At 43.0% G+C, this 18873-nt stretch overlaps 2 protein-coding genes across 5 annotated transcripts in view; one reads left to right on the top strand and one right to left on the bottom strand.

Annotated features, from left to right (window-relative positions):
• rrh (retinal pigment epithelium-derived rhodopsin homolog) overlaps nt 1-9793 on the top strand; it is a 35716-nt gene extending 25923 nt beyond the window's left edge. For all 4 annotated transcript variants that reach the window (XM_019888818.1, XM_019888821.1, XM_019888820.1 and 1 more), the window contains exons 5-7: nt 8920-9088; nt 9332-9510; nt 9605-9793. In XM_019888818.1, coding sequence (XP_019744377.1) covers nt 8920-9088; nt 9332-9510; nt 9605-9710 — 454 coding nt within the window. In that variant the 3' untranslated portion in view covers nt 9711-9793. The remainder of the gene's footprint in view (nt 1-8919; nt 9089-9331; nt 9511-9604) is intronic.
• Nucleotides 9794-17291: 7498 nt separating this feature from the next.
• enpep (glutamyl aminopeptidase) overlaps nt 17292-18873 on the bottom strand; it is a 56196-nt gene continuing 54614 nt past the window's right edge. The window contains exon 20 of the mRNA XM_019888810.1: nt 17292-17494. Within this exon, the coding sequence (XP_019744369.1) occupies nt 17351-17494 (144 nt within the window). The 3' untranslated portion in view covers nt 17292-17350. The remainder of the gene's footprint in view (nt 17495-18873) is intronic.

Genomic DNA, 18873 nt, shown 5'->3' with positions numbered 1-18873 from the left:
TTTTTCAACTCTTCCTTTTAATCCGCACCACTAAAGACCATTGAAGTATATCCTGGACACGATGGAAGAGTTAGGAAAGTGAAACTACTTGTGAGTGATTCAACTTTGGACGGCAGTGGAAAACCCAAAAGCAAACCTATTTACTTGGAAAGACCTATTCAAAAGACGGTGACTCTTTTAGAAGCAGAATGAAGGCTTTGACATCACTCGCTGCCATTAAAATACATTATAATTAGTAATCGAAGTTCAAAGAAATTTCAAAGAGTTGATAACTTAGTAAGACAATTGATTGGTGGGAGTGTTACTGCCAATATGTTCCATTAAGCAGTTTCGTTATTGGTGTTCTGATGCCATCTAGTGGCGATTGTTGGCCGGAACCATTTATCGCGGATAAAGGTCCACCCGACCCTAGTTGCCGTTGCACGTTATTGGAGCACGTTAAAAGACACGTTTTTGGAAGTTCAATGTAGCCATTTTGTAAGAAGACGAGAGTGCCGAGAACCTACCGTATGAGGCAAGTCGACGACGGGCAGGATTTCGGCCTTATGGGTGTGAGCCCACGAGGTTTGTGTGTATTTATGTTAAATCAATTGTCTTCGTAGTTTTGTCTTTATTTGGTACGTAATGCCACTTGTTTGTATGTTTCATGTTCGTGGGACCAGTTCTCACGGGTTGCCAGGAATAAACCCTGTATTTTTGTCTGGACTTTGTGTCGTCATTCATGCCGCATCCTGAGGGCGCTACATTAGGTTAATTAAATCCCACATATTGTGAGACATTATACACATCCATGTACACTGACCGGAAGAACGTCAAACGAAGCGCCGATAACATCCGCCTCCCAGATGTTAGGAAGCTAACAGCTACGTTAGCTAGGGACGATGCTCGACGTCTAAAGAAAGTGACTTAATTTTACCAACAAGTGGTTTTGAACTCAACGCACATAATGTTCAAGCCTCTGAGCACACTCACTGTCGAACTCTCTCTCTCTCTCTTTCTCTCTCTCTCTCTTTCTCTCTCCTGAAACACCTTTTTAGCACAGCTGAATAACTCACGTCAAAAAAGAACGAGATAGATCACGCAGCAAGTCCTTGATGTCATGAATGTGAAAAATGACACCTCTCCTTTGCTGACACCCCAGCAGTATTCTATGCCCTGATTCGCTAATGCCACGGGATACACTCAGTTCTGCTTTTTTCTCTTTCAATAAAAGACAAATTTTAATAATGTCACACTTTCGGTCAACGTAGATAGTTTTTCCAACTTCTGAATGAAACATATGATCCTTCAATTAGTCATGTCTACTCTCCCATTGTTTCATGCCATAACCCGGGTTACAACCGCCAGCAAGGTCAATAATCTGACAGAGACGAAATACTAAATACTAGGCTTGATTGGAAACAAGACATAGTTGTGCCGCTGAAGAGGCATGCTCTCCTCTCTGGCTATAGCTAAAACAAAAAAAAACATAGACAGCAAAACCATGACAGTACCCACTGATGCTCTTCTGGACCGTATCCTTCCGAGTCAACTAAGCACTGCTTACCCCTGCCGCTGACAATGTACACCGAGTCTCTGTCCACAATACAAGGAGAAGATGGAAGGGTAGGCAGTGGCGCCAGAGGGCTCGACTCCCTCGGCTTGAAGAAAGATACGTGGAAGACTGGATGAACCTTGAGAGTCGGAGGTAAGCGAAGCTTGACAGTGACTGGGTTCACGACCTCCTCCGCCTTGAAAGCCCCAATGAATCTGGGTCCCAATTTCCAAGAGTTCACAGCCAATGCAAATCCCATGAGGAGAGCCATATTTTCTGTCCCTGATGCTGGTTGGATGCAGGGCGGCGACAGCGATCTGCAATCTGCCATTTGGGTTTACCGATGCGTAACAGGGCCGCTCTGGTCTCCCTCCAGGCATGATAGGCCCGCTTAAGATGGTGCTCTATGGAAGGGATGTCCACGTGACCTTCCTGAGAGGGAAACAAAGGGGGTTGATAGCCGTATGCTGCCATAAATGGGGATCAACCTGAGGCAGATGAAACCAGGGTGTTGAAGGCATATAAGCAGTACGTAAGGGTGCAGAGCTGTGAGTCGGACAGGCTTCTCTGCAGTATGGGAGCGCCGCAGGGGACTGTTCTGGCTCCATTCCTGTTCATCCTCTACACCTCGGACTTCAGACATGCCACTCCAAACTGCCACCTTCAGAAGTTCTCCGATGACTCTGCGATTGTTGGCCTCATTACAGAGGGGGACGATCGGGAGTACAAGCGACTGACGAAGGACTTTGTGGACTGGTGCCAGCAGAATCAACTCCAGATCAACCCTAGGAAAACTAAGGAGTTGGTTGTGGATTTCTGCAGGCAATAGTCCTCACCAGCACTGATGAACATCCAGGGTATGGACATAGAGAGGGTGACCTCCTACAAGTACCTGGGTGTTCTTCTCAACAACAAACTGGACTGGTCGACTAACACGGACACCCTGATCAGGAAAGGTCAGAGCAGACTTTTCCTACTCAGGAAACTGAGGTCTTTTGGGGTTCAGGGGTCACTCCTTAAGACTTTCTATAACTCGGTGGTGGCCTCGGCCATCCATTATGGCATTGTCTGCTGGTCAGGCAGCATCTCGGCCCGGGATAGGAAGAGATTAGAGCGACTAGTCAGGAAGGCTGGTTCTGTCCTGGGCTGCTCCCTCGACACTCTGGAGGAGGTGGGCAACAGCAGGATGCTAGCTAAGCTAAAAGCTATGTTGGACAGTCCCTCCCACCCCCTCCAGCCAGCCCTGACAGCACTCGGTAGCTCCTTCAGTCAGAGACTGTTACACCCGCGTTGCAAGACGGAGAGATACCGCCGCTCGTTCCTACCGACTGCTGTCAGGCTGCTGAATAAAAAATGAATAAATAAATATATCATAAAATTATTTAAATGATATGACAACAAATGTGAATAGTACTGTGACTATTGTATTTATATTGCACTTAATTGAACTTAATGACCTTATCCATATTTGTATTTATATTGCACTTAATTGAACTGTTTTTTTTTCTCTTCTTTCTAACCACAATCTTGCTGCTGAAGGCTGTAAATTTCCCCAGTGTGGGACAAATAAAGGATATCTTATTCTTATTATTCTTATTCTCATATTCAACACATGGCGACTGGTTGGCCCAAGATGCAGGTCGATGTAGGCAGACACAGCGGATGGCCGTCTCCAGGTACTGCTTCGCTCTTTCACTTTGTCCATTTGGTCTGGAGATGATACCCCGATGATAGGCTCGCCGTGGCTCCTTGGGGGTGAACTTCTTCCATACTTGAGACATGAACTAAGATCCACGATCTGAGGCAATAGCGAGAGGCAGGCCATAGAGTCAGAATACTTGATGGATGGGCAACTTAGTGGTTTCCAGAAAAGAAGGGAGCTTGGGCAGGGCCAGGAAATAAGCAAACTTAGAAGGTGTCAAGTGAAATATGTGACCAGGGACGAGACGGTCCAGCCAATGCCCGAAGCAACGTGGCCGGAGGTCAGCGCGACAATTCGCCACAGGCCGAGCAGGCCCCAATAAAGTCTGTGATGGCCTTCAAGTCTGGGTACCAGAAACGTTGATTAATTACTGCTAGAGTTTGGTTGATTACCAGATGGCATGTGACTACAGATGCGTGCCCCTACTCTAACACCTCTGACCAAAATTCTCTAGGCATGAACAGAGAATCATCAGGACATCCCTCAGTAACTGGTGTGTTTCTTAGCGCCTCTATGATCCATTGCTCGACCTCCCATCATAGCATACCCACTATGCACTGGCCAGGGAGGATGGCCTCAGATCTGGCTTCGTCCATAGCAGGATTGTTGGACTGAGAGAGAGCGTCTGGCTTCTGGTTATGTGAACCTTTGCAAGAGGTGAGAATAAAGTTAAAGCGGGTAAACAGCAGAGCCCATCGTGCCTGTCATGAGTTCAACCGTTTGGCTGAGTGAATGTATGCCAGGTTCTTTTGGTCCATGAATACCGTGAAGGGTTCCTTGGCTCCCTCTAGCTAGTGACACCATTCCTGGAGCGCCAGGACTATGGCCAGAAATTCACGGTTTCCCACGTCATAGCCTAGGCAGGTGTGTGAAAAGGGGCGAAAAGACGAAGGGGCGGAGTCTCTGGTCGACTGGAGATCGCTGGGATAGTATCGCCCCCACTCCTGAATCCGAAGCGTCAACCTCCACCACAAACAATAAATCAGGGTTCGTATGAGATTGTTGCGGTGGGCTACTGAATAATCTCTTATATTCCTTAAAGGCGATGTCAGTATTATCTGTCCACTTAAATGTGGTTTTGCTACAGGTTAACTTAGTTAAGGATGCTGCCTTTTGGCTATAATTTCTCATAAACCCTCGATAGAAATTAGCAAAACACAAAAATCATTGCAATTGTTTCCTGGTTGATGGTGTAGGCCATTCTACCACTGCCAGAGTAATCTTTGAAGTATTTTCCTGACATGTTGACGGTGTTCTTGCATGTTTCTGGAGAAAATTAAAATGTCAACCAGGTTAACAAAACAAAAAACGTTGAGCATATCATTTAACAATTCAGTTATTAATGCAGCTCTGGAAAATGGCTGCAGCTTTAGTCAACCCAAAGGACATTACCAAATATTCAAAGTGACCAACAGGAGTCTAGAATGCCATCTTCTATTCATCACCTTTCCCAATACGAATTAAATGGTACGCACTGCACAGGTCTAGTTTTGAGAACAAGGCAGCAGATTTTAAAGGTGCAAAGGGCAAGCCGAATTGGGGAAGTGGGTATTTATTCTTGATGGTTATATCATTTAGCCCCCGATAATACACACATGGCCTCAATGTCTTACCTTTTTTCAAGAAAGAAAAATGCCCGGCTTCTGGATCTTCAACCAGTAGTCCTAGCACATGAGCCGGAAGGACAAAAAAATCTCCTTTGTTCTACGTGATTCCCTGAAAGTCTTTGCTGAAGGGGACAAGTAATAAATTTGACCTCAGCCAGGAGACACTTGTCAACGTCTGTGACTCTATTCCGTAAGTTCTTTTCAATGGGCATGCTCAGGTTTCAATAACACATGGGTCAAGAAAACATTCATCAGTACCAGAGTCAATATGAGCCATAATCTTTACTTTCTTCACAGAGATAGACGCCTCTTCAGCTAATTCGAGTGTCTTCACCTTCGTAGCTTTGATCGACACCTGACAGAATGGAGGAGAACCTGGACTGATATTAGGTGTCTCTTCAGCACCTGATGTATTTCCATTGTTGTTCGATTTGCGGTGACCCAGCCGAGTAGACTTATGGGGTGATCATGATGGTCTAATCGGACAAGTAGTCACCTGATGACCCAGTTGACCACAATAAAAGCAACTCTGATCTGGGAATGTCGCCTCCTCTCCTCGGGGTGAAGTCGCCAGCCACCGAGCTGCATAGGTTCATTGGTGTGTGTGTCAGCTGCCTCAGGAGTAGAGCCGTTGGTGGATCGGGTCTTGTCAGGGTCCTTTGGCGGACACGAAGGTCTTGGAGGGTGTTCGGGACTATTCACATCCGTGTTCCCGGCCCAATAAGGATCTCCAGGTTAGTAGATTGGTCCCGGATTGCCAGCTCATCCTTCAGGGCAGTGCTAAGCCTACATCAGACGATACTACGTAACACACAGTCATCAAATCCGCTTTCGGCGGCCAGGATGTGAAACGCAAAGGAGTAGTCAGCTAACCTTTGCCTACCCTGAACACAGTCTAATAGTCATCCTACGGCCTCTCTTCCATGAACTGGGTGGTGGAATACCTGACGTAATTCAGAAATAAATTCAGCGAAGGAAGACCAGAGTTCGGGACGTGCGTTGGTCACTGCAAGTGCCTAAGACGCAGCTTGACCAGTCAACAGGCTCATAATGAAAGCAACCTTGGCACTATTCTGAGCGTAGATGTATGGTTAGTGGTTGAAAACTAGTGTGCACTGTGGCTGAATTGCCCACAAAGTCCAGGCTCACTACCATAGCGTGACGAATGGGGTAAGTTAGGTTCACAAAAAAACTGTTGGAGGAAAATGTACTCCAACAGCGGCAGTTAGAGAATCCAAATGGGTCGTCCTTCGGGTGCCCAACTGCTCCGCATGTGAACCCAATTCCTCAAACCGGTGAGCCAGCAGGGCAACCGCATCATAGAGTTGTGCTAATGCTTTCCCCTACTGTCCCACCACTTGTCATTGGCTGGCCAGAGCTGTCCTGATTTTATCTGGGTCTATGGGATGCATGGTCGGAGTATTCTGACACATTTAATGAACGAACTGAATGGTAACGGGATCGCACAAACGTAGACACAGATAAAATCTGCAACAAGAATATTTATTTAAGGACAAACGAATGACCGACAAAGTACAAACAGAAACCGCTGGCAACAAAGAGCCAGGGAAACGAAAGACAAATAGAAAGCGCCTGCAAAACGCAAGATAACAGCGAGATCCGAAAATACACAAAACAAAGTAGCAAGAGTCCAAAAAAGCTTCCTCAAAATCAGCAAATACCTCTCTAACAAAAATACTTTTTAAACAGGAATCAAAATGGACAAGAACGACTTTGAACATGAGCAAGAAGTTCCAGAAAATATCACTTGAGGCAGTACAGCAAGCAAGGTCAATAATCAGACAGAGACGTGGCACCTTGTCAGTCCAAAAATACATGACTGTTCTTGATTGGAAGCAAGACACAGGTGCACCACTGAAGAGGTATGTCCTCCACTGGTGCTCAAACAAAAAAACAGATAGAGCAAAACCATGACAGGGTCTATGTGTCGCACAGTACAATGTGATAAAATGGCACGCCAAAAATATGGGCCCTTTGGCATTATTTGGCTTCGGGCCCCCACATGACCTGGTCCTGTTTACAGGTATGCTTCAGGGGCATCCTGCTATGGTTTGAGGGGCAAGGTGACAATTCTGTACTTCAGCTGAAGTTCAATATTTCCAGCAATGTCTTTCACCTTCCTTGTTATAGTGCATCAGGAGAGGTGCATGTTTTCAAATGGCCCTACTTTATTTTCAACTCAGCTACTCAAGCCTCCAATTCATTTGTGTGCACTCCGTTATTGAAATTTGTGTCAAGTATCATCCTTTATTTTTCCTTTTTAACATGGGCTGAAATTTTTTTTGTGATATAACTGCATCACGTTTCCGCCTCCACGAGGACATGCGGATGCATTTAATTAAAATAAATGCAACATACTTCTTTTGCATGCTTTTATTTTTGAGATACATCAGGTTGGTATCATGCATTGACCTATCTGCTTAGTTGGCAAAGCCCAAGGTCCATCAGGGGTCCTCGGAAGCTCTTCAAGTGGTCCAACGCAAGGCATTAAAACACATATGTATAATCCAGAACCGGCCCGCGGACCGCAGCAAGCCGAGAGCACGCAGATCTTTTACACGCACCAAAACTACATTTCCCACAATGCAACGGTGACGCGCCAAGCAGTCGGCCGCTTTATTTAAATATTTATTAGTCTAGCAGTCGTTCCCATAACAGTGACATTAGCTTTCAGATACCCATCAAAAATGGCAAAACGGAAGGTGGACACTGAGAACCGGGGGTTTCAAACAAGGTGAGAGTCGAAGAACATGTTCATGGACGTAGCTGGAAAACCTGTGTGTCTTCTGTGTGGAGAAAGTGTGGCGCGATTGAAATAGTGTAATCTGAGACGACATCATGAAACGAAACATGCAAACAAGAACATGGACATGGAGGGGGAAGGGGGATTTCATTAAAAACGGTATACTTAAAGTTTGTGACGAAGTTTACCCCGAAAAAAGCAACTCTTTTTAAACGTGAGCATTAGCAGAAACACAATTGCAGTGTTTCTGTAAAGATACGGCAGTGCGTGCTGCGCAGTTTGACGGTTTCCTCCCCGACACAGTGGTCCCGCTGCGCATCCAGGCTGCTGAAACGTTGTCGAAAGTTTGGCAGCACATACGTGTGTGAACAACTATTTTCTTTGATGAAGCTGAACAAAACATCACACAGAAGTCGATTTACTGCTGAACACCCTCACTCAATTTTGACGATTTGCTCAGCTCAGAGCCTGACCCCAAATATTGATGAACTTGTAGAAAAGTTAAGACACCACCGAGTATGAGCCTCAGCCTCAAAGAAGTGAATATTACTTATAATATCCTGTGAAATCACATATTCAGAGTTTTTACTCAGTTCAAGTTTAAAAATTAAAGTACAATATTTGCTTTCGCTGCTTGTTACTTCTTGAAGAAAGTGTTGTTTTTGGTTTATACATTTTTGCACTTTATTTTATTGTATTTCAATCCAATTATGTTTTAAAAATATTTTATTCGAGTAAATGATCGAAAATTACTGCACTATTATTTGTTTTTCTTTTAAGTAAATTTAGCCTACTTTTTCTAAAAGAGAAAATATGGACTAGTGATAGTGCCTTGAATAATATCGGCTTCTTTCATTCATGTTATGGGTATTTTTATACAAAGGAAATTTTTTTGTGCCTGTTGAAAATTAAAGTTTACTGACATAGCCATAAAAAAATGTTGCTTTATTTATCTGACCGTATTGGAATGTATTTGTTAGGTTTTCAGTCAATTAAATTTGGTTCAATAAACAATATGTGGCCATTTTTAAAATTTTCAATGAACATTCGATCAGTCCGGCCCTCGGCTTGCAGCAAAAATTTTCATCTGGCCCTCCGTCCATTTGACTTTGACACCCCTGCATTAAAAGAACTTAATGTCCTCGGATGTCAGAGAAACAAGCCTGTAGTCATTCAGTCCCGATATTGCAGATTTCCGGTTAACTGATTTTATGCACTGTACTGGGAGGATTTTATACATGGCTACACTTGGCAACTCTTTCTTTTAGTAAAACAGAAGCAGATACTTACACATGTTGTTTTACTTTCGCAGATCCTTCATTTCTTACACTATGATGGTGATTGCTGTCAACTTTGTCGTCCCTCTGTCCATCATGTTTTACTGCTACTACAATGTGTCTGTCACAGTGAACAGATACAAAGCAAGCAACTCTCTGGATAACATTAATATTGACTGGTCGGATCAGATGGATGTAACAAAGGTAGAGCAGGACTTCACTTCTTTCTCTTCTCCAAATCTACTCAGTGTAATTGTAATAGTTTATAATAACAGTGCAGTTTGTTGGTACAAAATAGTGTTTAAGTATTCATTCATATTTAGCACTTAATTAACACTTTCCATATCAGCTAAATCTTGTACAGCCGATTCAGTCGTTAAATGGCACAAACAATAAAGGCATTACTTTCAAATGGGTCTAAATTGTGTTGTTGCTTTTGGCTTACAGATGTCCATTGTGATGATCCTAATGTTTCTTGTGGCCTGGTCTCCATACTCCATCGTGTGTCTCTGGGCATCCTTTGGTGATCCCAGAACAATCCCTGCACCCATGGCTATCATCGCCCCTCTCTTTGCGAAGTCCTCCACTTTTTACAACCCCTGCATTTATGTAATTGCGAACAAAAAGTAGGTGTTTCTTTGTCTTTTCTCCACCAGTCTCATTTTTTCTTTTTCAAAAAGGTGTTACAACAAGGAGGTTAACTTGACCTTTTTCATGTAGATTCCGAAGAGCCATTCTCGGAATGATCCAGTGTCAAACCAGACAAAGAATCACCATCAATAGTCAGGTTCCTATGACAACTTCTCAACAACATCTGGCCCAGTGAGATGACCTCTTCAGTGTCACAATTTTTCAATTCAGTGCATGTGTACAATTCAGTGCATAAATATATAAAAATGGCATAGAATAAATCACTATCAGTGTTTCTTTGCATTGTGTTTACTGTTTAAATTAGAGAGCACCTTTAATCTATCCTTTTGGCCCAAGTACCTGTTGTCATAGTGTCGACACACAAGCAGTACAATCCTGTCTCGAAAACCTGATTGCCTTGTTTACATTCACCATTTGTTTGGGGGTGGAAATCAGAGGAAAGGCTGACAGAAGTGCCCAAAAGCTGACAAAACTGTTAGGTCCGCTCTATTTTGCTTCTTCAGCCCCACCCTTGGTTTGTGTGTGTGTGTGTGTGTGTGTGTGTGTGTGTGTGTGTGTGTGTGTGTGTGTGTGTGTGTGTGTGTGTGTGTGAGAGAATGGAGCTGGAGCTTCAGGCCCCTGCTGGAGGGCTTGGACGCCTGTGTGTGATGATGACCGTGCGGTTCCTTTTGAACTGTACTCTTACCTTCGCTGCTGAACGTTGTAATCGTGTGGACTTAATCGACATTGGATGACAGTACAAATTTACTAGTTCTAGCGACTTTCTTCAACGCAGACGCGACAGGACGACCAGCGGGACTGGATTGATGTCAAGTCTGACAGACGCCGTAGGTGAAGGAAACAAGGTAAACAATAGCGGGGTTGCCGAGATCGGCTGCAGCTGGGCTAAGGTAAATACTAACCACTCAAATTCAACTTCTCCACCCTCTCTACATGTCATTAATTATGTTGAAGTTTATGAAAGATTAAAAGATGAACTCTTTCAAGTAACCGATTCATTTGGTAATGTAAGAGGAGCAGCGATAATGTAATACATCAACGCAGTGAAAAGTAGGGTCTTGTCAGATGTGATATGCTGCATAATAATTACATGATACAGGATATACTGTGGATAAAACATGTAAAATTATTATCAGATGAGCATCAAATGTAAAACCTGAGGTTAGTTTTGCTGGTTCTGTCTCAGTTTGTAAATGAGCCATCACACAGATTTAAAAGTCAAAACCAGGTGTCATTGGTAGCCCTTTGAAGTAATCAGTAATAAACATTAAAAAAATATCGACACATAGGTGAAAATGTATGTTTTATGATTGGTCACAATTGTGACCGGTGGGATAATATGCTGTAATCACACTTTAAAGCTCTGAAGGTGAACACAGGCTAAAACTGAGTGACCATGAAAACATGGGCCACCACCACTTCTTGGACCTGATTGTGATGCTGTATCTCGAGACCTGTTGGTCACGAAGGTCCACACCTCCCATGTGTTCATAATACTGTTTGATGCATTGTGATTGATGGACTTGGTTAAAGTCATGTCGCTCTTTATTCCATCGCTTGACCACTGTTTCAGTATATTGCTCCCCTGTACAGGGGGCTGTAGTCAGAACATTGTTGTCTTTCCAGTGGACCAACAGCTTTTCTGTTTGCATTAAAATTTCTGAGGTTCCTCGATGTAACTTCATGAATTCACTCTTTGGTTTGAAGGGAACATCAAAGAGTTGGTTTTCCCTCATCATGCCACAGCTCCCACAGCCCCTCTTTGTCATCTCATCAAGGAGTGATAGAGAAGTAAAGAGGTTGTCATGGTAGAATTTGAAACCTGGAGGCACCTCACCCTGCTCTGCAAGACCAAGAACAACACTTGGCCCTTGGCCTAAGCTAGTCTTTGGGAGGGGAGCATGTGGCGTACTCCATATGGCTCCATATGATGCATGTATCCACTGGATGATGCAAGGCTCCATATCTTATAGCCAAAACGGATTGGTTTACCTTTCATGAATTGCTTACATCCATTACGCCTACAGTATCCTGTCATGCTCTTATCCACTGACAAACATTCTGGATATGGCATGACTTTGTAAGACTTGTTCAGCTCAGTGAAGATTGGCCTAACCTTGAAAAATGGATCCTCAGTGATCTTTGTGTTGTCGACAAAATGTGTTGAGGCCATTATTTCATCAAATCGATTTCTCCGCATTGCATTGGAAATGCATAGATTATGTACATCAGTGTCACTTGACCAGTGCATGTGTCTTCGTGGAACAGTGCTGTAGACAGATGCCAAAAGAATCCCATAGAATGTGAGGAGCTCATCCATACCCATATTCAGTTGCCTGGCCTTGGTCTGGATGGAGAAGAGATTGGACATTTCAATGGTGATCTCTCGTAGAGTGGGTTGATACATTATTAAGAAAATGGTCATTGGATCGGGACAGCTTTGTTTGACACATTCTGCAGCATTTGCCCTGTATATCATGTGTTTTGGAAGACTGGGGGTGGCCGGTCTCTTTGATTGTTTGAACACTCTGTCTTTATTTTTAACGAACTCGGGCTCTGTCAGTGGAACTTCTGACTCAACCCTCTGCCAGGTAGAAGTCGCTAGAGATTCTTCAAATGGTCTATTCTGGCTTCGCAAGATCTTTGGAGGTTCTTTAGCCTTGGCTTGCAGTCGGCTAGAGGACCTTGGCAGTTTTTCTGTCTTGTCCCTTTGGAGGCTGGATGACAGAGGTTCTTCGGTCCTCTGGCAAATAGACACCGTTACAGGTTCTTTTGCCATGGCCTGCAGCCGGCAACAAAATCTTTGCGATTCTTTTGTTTGGACGTTATGGTGGCTGGAGGATGTCAGTTCTTCAACAGTGTAGGATGTTTGAGAAGGGGCACTTGTGATGGTAGGACTATCAGGACAAAAACTGTTCCTCTCGGCTGTTTTAGCTTTGGTCGCTGCATGAGGCTGATTGGCATTACTTGTAGAGGCCATACATCCTCCTTGATCAAAGGACGGTAAGGTAACACTGGTAGTTTGTGGGAGGGGGAGGTCATAATCAATATTGTCGCTGTCATCATCTCTGCCGACAAGTTCTGCATGTGCATTCAATATCCGTGCTGGCAAATGGTCCATCTCCCCCTCATAGTCCATATCAGATCCATCACAATCACAATCACTGAAAATGGCATCTTTTTCAGTTTGACGGATAACTGCAATGTTGCATGCCTTGTCTGGACCATCACTGAGACCCAAAATATCAAGCACTTCACTCAAAGTGAATGTAAAAGCGAGAAAATAGATTAGATTTAGACACAGCTAGCAATTTGTATGTATAGACCTATGTGTACACCTAGCTATGCTATCCCACAGGTCACTAATGTGACCACGCAAATGTTTGCTCATGCTGCAAGGATATAAAACATACTTGAGTAATTGCAAATGCATATATCACTACTATACAAACTAAAGATCATGTGTACAAAAAAATCATTGTTTTATATTTATTTGAACATACTTTACTGACCTTTTTTTGGAAGGAGTTGAGGAAGCCATCTTCCCCTCAAGGTGCAACCAGGAAGTAAACAGCTTTGGTCATGTGATAATTTATATCAAACATGCATACATTTAATCCAAACTATATATACTGAAATTATTTTGAAAGCTTACTCAGTAAAATTTTTAGAGCCCTGTAAATTAAATCATTGTTGTCCTTCACAAATGTGACCGGTGGGATTAAATGGGTTAATGGTAGCTATAATGAACTAATGTGTACAATTGTTAGGGTGGTTCTGTTTGTGACCAACAGGTGGCACTGTAGGTGGCACACCTGTTGGTCATTGTGTCATTAGTTAGTGTTTCTGTTAAAAGGAGTCCCTGTCCGACCTTTGCAGGTCGGGTCATTGTGTTTTGTCACTGTGTTTGTCTTTGTGTCCGCCTTAGTTTGTATTTTTTGTTAAATACATTTTGTTCAGTCCACCCTGCTCCTCCCTGCTTTTGGGGTCCAACATTACCACCTCGCAAAACCTTTAACAATAATGACTTCCCATTCAGCACATCCTTAGTTTTATATAGGATCCTTATGATTTTTGACATTTTACTTTTGACCTCATCATGTGACTTGGAAGATAATTTTCCTTCCATTATTACAGTACTCCAAGAAATTAATTTTCATACACTCTTTCTATTTCAGTTGAATTTACCACAATTTTAACTCGGTGTTTAGCTGGTCTAGTGCGAATAATAATTAACTGATTTTTTATTTTTTTTTAATTCGGTGACTGTGGTCAATTTTATTTAAAAATATGTGATCTATGAATGTGGTAGTATCAATTGTTACTCTAATGGGTTTCATAATTACTGGGAAAAGACTGTCACGGTTGATCTGTTTGGGACCAACAGGTGGCACTGTTGGGCTCTCCTCCTACAGTGGAACACCTGTTGGTCATCATGTCATGAGGTTTTCTGGTAAAAGGACTCCCGGCCCGGCCTCTCAGGGTCGGGTCATTGTTGCTGTCAGTGATTCTGTTGTTTAGCGTTTGTGCCTCACTGCCATGGCTTTGTTTGTATTGCTTTCACCTTGTTTTTGCGTCTGTCATGGGTTTTTGTTTGTTACTTTGGATTCTTGTTGTTTTCGGGACTTTCTTTGTTCTGGATTTAGTTTTCTCAGTGGTTTGTGAATACAGTTTGTCAAGTTCACCCTGCTGCTCCCTCCTGCCTGCTTTTTGGGGTCCTCCACCACCACGCTCGTAACAGACTGTTGCTTTACATGTATGTCCATTTGGATTTAACATGTCAATGTTAAAATCACCACACATTTGTGTATTTTTGTCATTTGAGTAGCTCAGCATATTGGCATACCTGGTGTCCTATAAATGCAATTTATGGTGACAATTGATGCTTTACAACAACGGTCCCCGACCCCCGGGCCGCAGAACACTACCGGTCCGTGGGTCATTTGGCACATAAAGAAAAAATAACTTACATTTCTTCCGTTTTATTCATTTTAGAATCTGAAAGATGTTACCGGATTCTCTGTTACATCCGTCTACAGCAGTGGTTCTTAACCTGGGTTCGATCGAACCGTAGGGGTTCAGTGATTCAGTCTCCGGGGTTCGACAGAGCCTCTGCCGTGGAGGTTCAGACACACCTAACTCAACATGTCAATTGGTTATGATATGTCCGCTTGGCCATCACTGGCTGGTTCATTTTGTACACAATTTAAAAAATATATACTTCATACTACAATTAATTGTGTTTAATTTCTTCAGTTTTTAATAAATGTGTTTTTTTATGTCTTGAATTTGTAAAAAAAAAAAATTATTTTTCACTAATGAAGGGTTCGGTGAATGTGCATATGGACTGTTTGGGTTTGGTACCTCTAACAAGGTTAAGAACCACTGGTCTACAGTATGACACTCTCGATGCAGGTCAAGGGGCGCTTCTTGGTCACGTGATAGGTTACCGCTAGAATGAAACCCAGCAGCGAGCAAAACGAGTAAAAAACAAACATCTTTGGAAAGTTCCTTTGGGGAGGGGAAAGGCTCAGCCAGGTGACAAAAAAGAAACCTACGACTTTCAAGAAAAAGAAGGCTCCATTTAATAGACAGTATCAGGAGTCCTACTTAAAATGCAGAATTAATTAGTGACGCGGAAATTCCAACACATCCCTTTAAAGATATTTCTAGATCTTCTATTTCCAAATGAGCTGACAATGATAAAACACCACAGTTTTCCTTGAAAAAAAAAAGATCCTGCTAATACTCAACACGCAACAATTTTATTATAGCCAGACTGTGTTACGTTTATTTGATGACATTAATTTCTGAGAATCATATAATTGCACATAACTCGCACAGGTAAAAAAAAAAATTATGAAAGTAAAAGATCCTGTAAAAGAAAAAAAAGTCAATTTGACACACCAAAGAAAAGTGTTGTGAACACTACCAAATTTGAATGATTGCAAAAGTGTGTAAAATAAGGCTTAAAAATCACGAAAAAAAAAAAATCACACGATTGTCTCCACTCTCAAACACTGTGAGCCCTTAACCGGAACTGAAAAAAAAGTTCCCAGAGGGTGCCTTGGTGGATGCAGAGGGGGAGAAAGCATTCCGTAGCTGAGTCGCATGGATGAACATGCAGCACCATGACCGAAATTTGTGTTCAGATAGGAGCACACACTTGAGGTGGACGTCGGCCATAACAGATCGATGGGAAAAAGTAGAGAAGGATCAACTACAGCATGGTAGATGGGAAAAAAGTGTGAGCAGGACACCCACAGCATGACAGAGTTGTCCACCGGAGCCATTAGGATGGAAGCTGAAGTGAGGTAGTCGGACTGCTGACGGAGGAAGCTTGCTCGATAGGTGGCACAAAAAAGGGGCGTAAACCTAGCCACTGAGAACTGATGAAAGTGAACCTGACTGCAGTCACCATATTGGGGTTAGTGGAGCTAAATGTTTGAGTGATCTGTTTGAATGAAGTGGTCTAAACTGCTATTTTTCCATCCACTCTGGTCGAACAGAGGTTCTTGAAGTCACGGAAAAATGAAAATGGGTGAGTCGATGTTGGTTCCGAATGTCTCGGCCAGGGGTGCCCAAGTCAGGTCCTCAAAATCCCCTTTGCTGCCTGGTTTAGAAGTCTCCCTCTTCCGACATACCTGATTCAAACAATGAGGATTGTTATCAGGTTTCTCAGAGCTTGCTGTTGAACTTACCATTTGAATCAGGCGTGTTGGAGGAGGGAGACACCCGGGCCAGGCTGGATTGTGGCCCTTGAGGACTGGACTTGGGCACCGCCGGTCCAGGCCATTGGCTTCAAAAAACAAAAGATGTTCACCATCTAGAAATGAGTGGGGTGGGTGCAGTACCACATGTTCCCAGCAGAGGGCGGTTGAGGTTAGTGTTTGGGTTCGGGTCAGTTGATAGAAGACAGGGTTCGAGAATCCGCCCAGATTGTCTGCCATTGAGAATCGCCGACAGGTTTTTGGGTCAGGGCTCAGACTAGGAGTGTCACATTGGAATGAATTATACACCGTTGGATGCAGCTTGACAAGACCTATCTCCACATACCTCCAGCCTCTATGTGGGTAACTCAGAGTCTTACCTAGGGTAAAAAAAAAAAAAAAAATGCCCTGCCTGTAGGAATGCATTGGATTTTCATGGGGTAAAAAAAAAAAAAAATGCCCTCCCTGTAGGAATGCATTGGATTTTCATGGGGTGTGCACGTTTTGGTTGTAACCGTAAAAAAACGTTCCCCCAGAACCATGTTAGGAGCGTGTTTTGGGTCATTTGGACTCATGCAATTTGAATGTGGATGGAATCAAATGTTAAGGTCCACCACCATTCCTCGCTCTGCAGCCAGGGCTTACTTGCTTACCACACCAAGACAAGTCCAAGACTTCCCAGGTTTCACAGTTGGCCACAATCAGCAATTAGCATTAAAATAAAGGGTGAAAAACTGTTACAGTAAATAGACACAATTTTCACTATGACATAGTTCTCAGTGGAAGCGTTTTGAGCAATTACCCAAATGTATTTAGAAAAAAAAGATCTGTGACTTCACTTTGCAGGGCCTAAATGTTGGTTTAAATCGAAAAGGAAGGGCAATAACAGTGCTCCCCAAGCACAAGTCCATGACTGGACACGAGATTGGATAAGCAAGATAATGTGTGTTTTTGTGCCACCTCTTAAAACTATAGCGAAAGCTCCTGCAAATTCAATATCATACTACATATTCTAAATTTGCTGAAGTAATCTGGATTTTTCTGAAGAAGTAAATTTTCATACAATGAAAATATGTTGACTTCCCTGAAGTGTGTTACATAGTTATTAGACATTGCTCTCTAGCCACACTCTGATCTCGTTCTCATTCGTCCGGATCCATTGAATGTTATTTCTGACAGTCTCCAGTGCCTGCTGCCTTGGCATCTCCCCAGCACCAGCATTGGGATTCAGACTGAAGAAGTGCTCCATCTGTAAGATCAACGCACAATGTGACATTAGATGAGGGTGAACATATTTTGATTTTCAAAAGAGTAGACAATCGGCCCGGCCTCAAGATACTTCAATGATACTCAAAGTTTACACAAAGATGCCTTATAACTAATATATTTAAGGTATGTCTCCTCAATTAGATATCTAGATAGCTAGCTAGATAGATAAAAACAATGCTTTTGTTAAAATAGTGTAGTCTTTTATTTTAGTGCCAAGACACAGCACAGAGCATCATACTAATCAAATCCGCAAATGTGGTGTATCATATTTTAAATAGGGTCTGTTCATTCACTGGCCACTATATTTTGTATGAATTCAACCAAAACTTAAGACATCATCTCATCCACAAGTGGGTAGGGTAGCCCAAACCTTTACTCAAATCAAAGTACTGTGATCTTAGAACAGGCATGTCCAGCTCTGGGCCTGGAGGGTCGCTGTCCTGCCTGTTTTTCCATATTTTGAAGTTGATTCTAAGTTTGACAGGGAGCCAGTGGAGCTGTCGGAGGATGGGGGTGATGTGATGAAAGGAGGGGGTTCTCGTGATGATCCGGGCTCAGGAATTCTGAACAGGTTGAAGTTTATGGAGGAATTTGTGATGGAAGTGAATTGCAATAGTCAATACGGGAGGTGACGGGACTGTGGACAAGGATAGCAGTGGTGTGAGGGGTTAGAAAGGGACGGAGATGATTAATATTACATAGGTGGAAATATGAGGACCGGGTCATGTTATTGATGTGGGAGTGGAAATATAGTGAGCTATTGAGGATGACATCCAGGCTTTTAACCTGAAGGGAAGGAGACACAGTGGAGCTATCAATTGTGAAGGAAAAACTGTCGGTTTTGTATAAGGTGGATTTGGTACAGATGAGATCTGTTTTATCACTGTTAATAGACCCTTCACCATAGGCATCACTCACACGCCCCTACACTGGTTTCACTCTTATCTCACTGGCCACTCTCAGTTCATCCAACTCAATTGCTTCACTTCACATTCCTGGTACCCCTCCTCTTCATTACCTACCTTCTCCTCCTGGCAATATTTTCCATAATTTTAGTATACACTTTCACTGCTTCGAAAATGACACCCAGCTCGACCTCTGCAGCAAACCCGACGCCTCCCTCCCACCGTCCTCCCTCTCACACTGCCTCTCAGATATCAAATCTTGGTTTACCCATAACTTCCTCAAGCTTAACATGTGCTGCAGTCGATGTGAATAAGTTTATACAACGCAACATACAATTTTACAGAAATTGTAAAAGTATTATTCCTGAATATTTATTTCACTTTGTTCAGTGGCATCAGTGCTATACATACACATATAGTTATTATTGTTTTCTTTGTATTTTTGCCCTCTATG

The sequence above is a fragment of the Hippocampus comes genome, unplaced genomic scaffold (genome assembly GCF_001891065.2).
Source record: "Hippocampus comes isolate QL1 unplaced genomic scaffold, H_comes_QL1_v1.1 scaffold254, whole genome shotgun sequence".
NCBI lineage: Eukaryota > Metazoa > Chordata > Actinopteri > Syngnathiformes > Syngnathidae > Hippocampus > Hippocampus comes.
The sequence above is the reverse complement of the archived record's forward strand: the minus strand, read 5'-3'. Positions and strand labels throughout refer to the sequence as shown.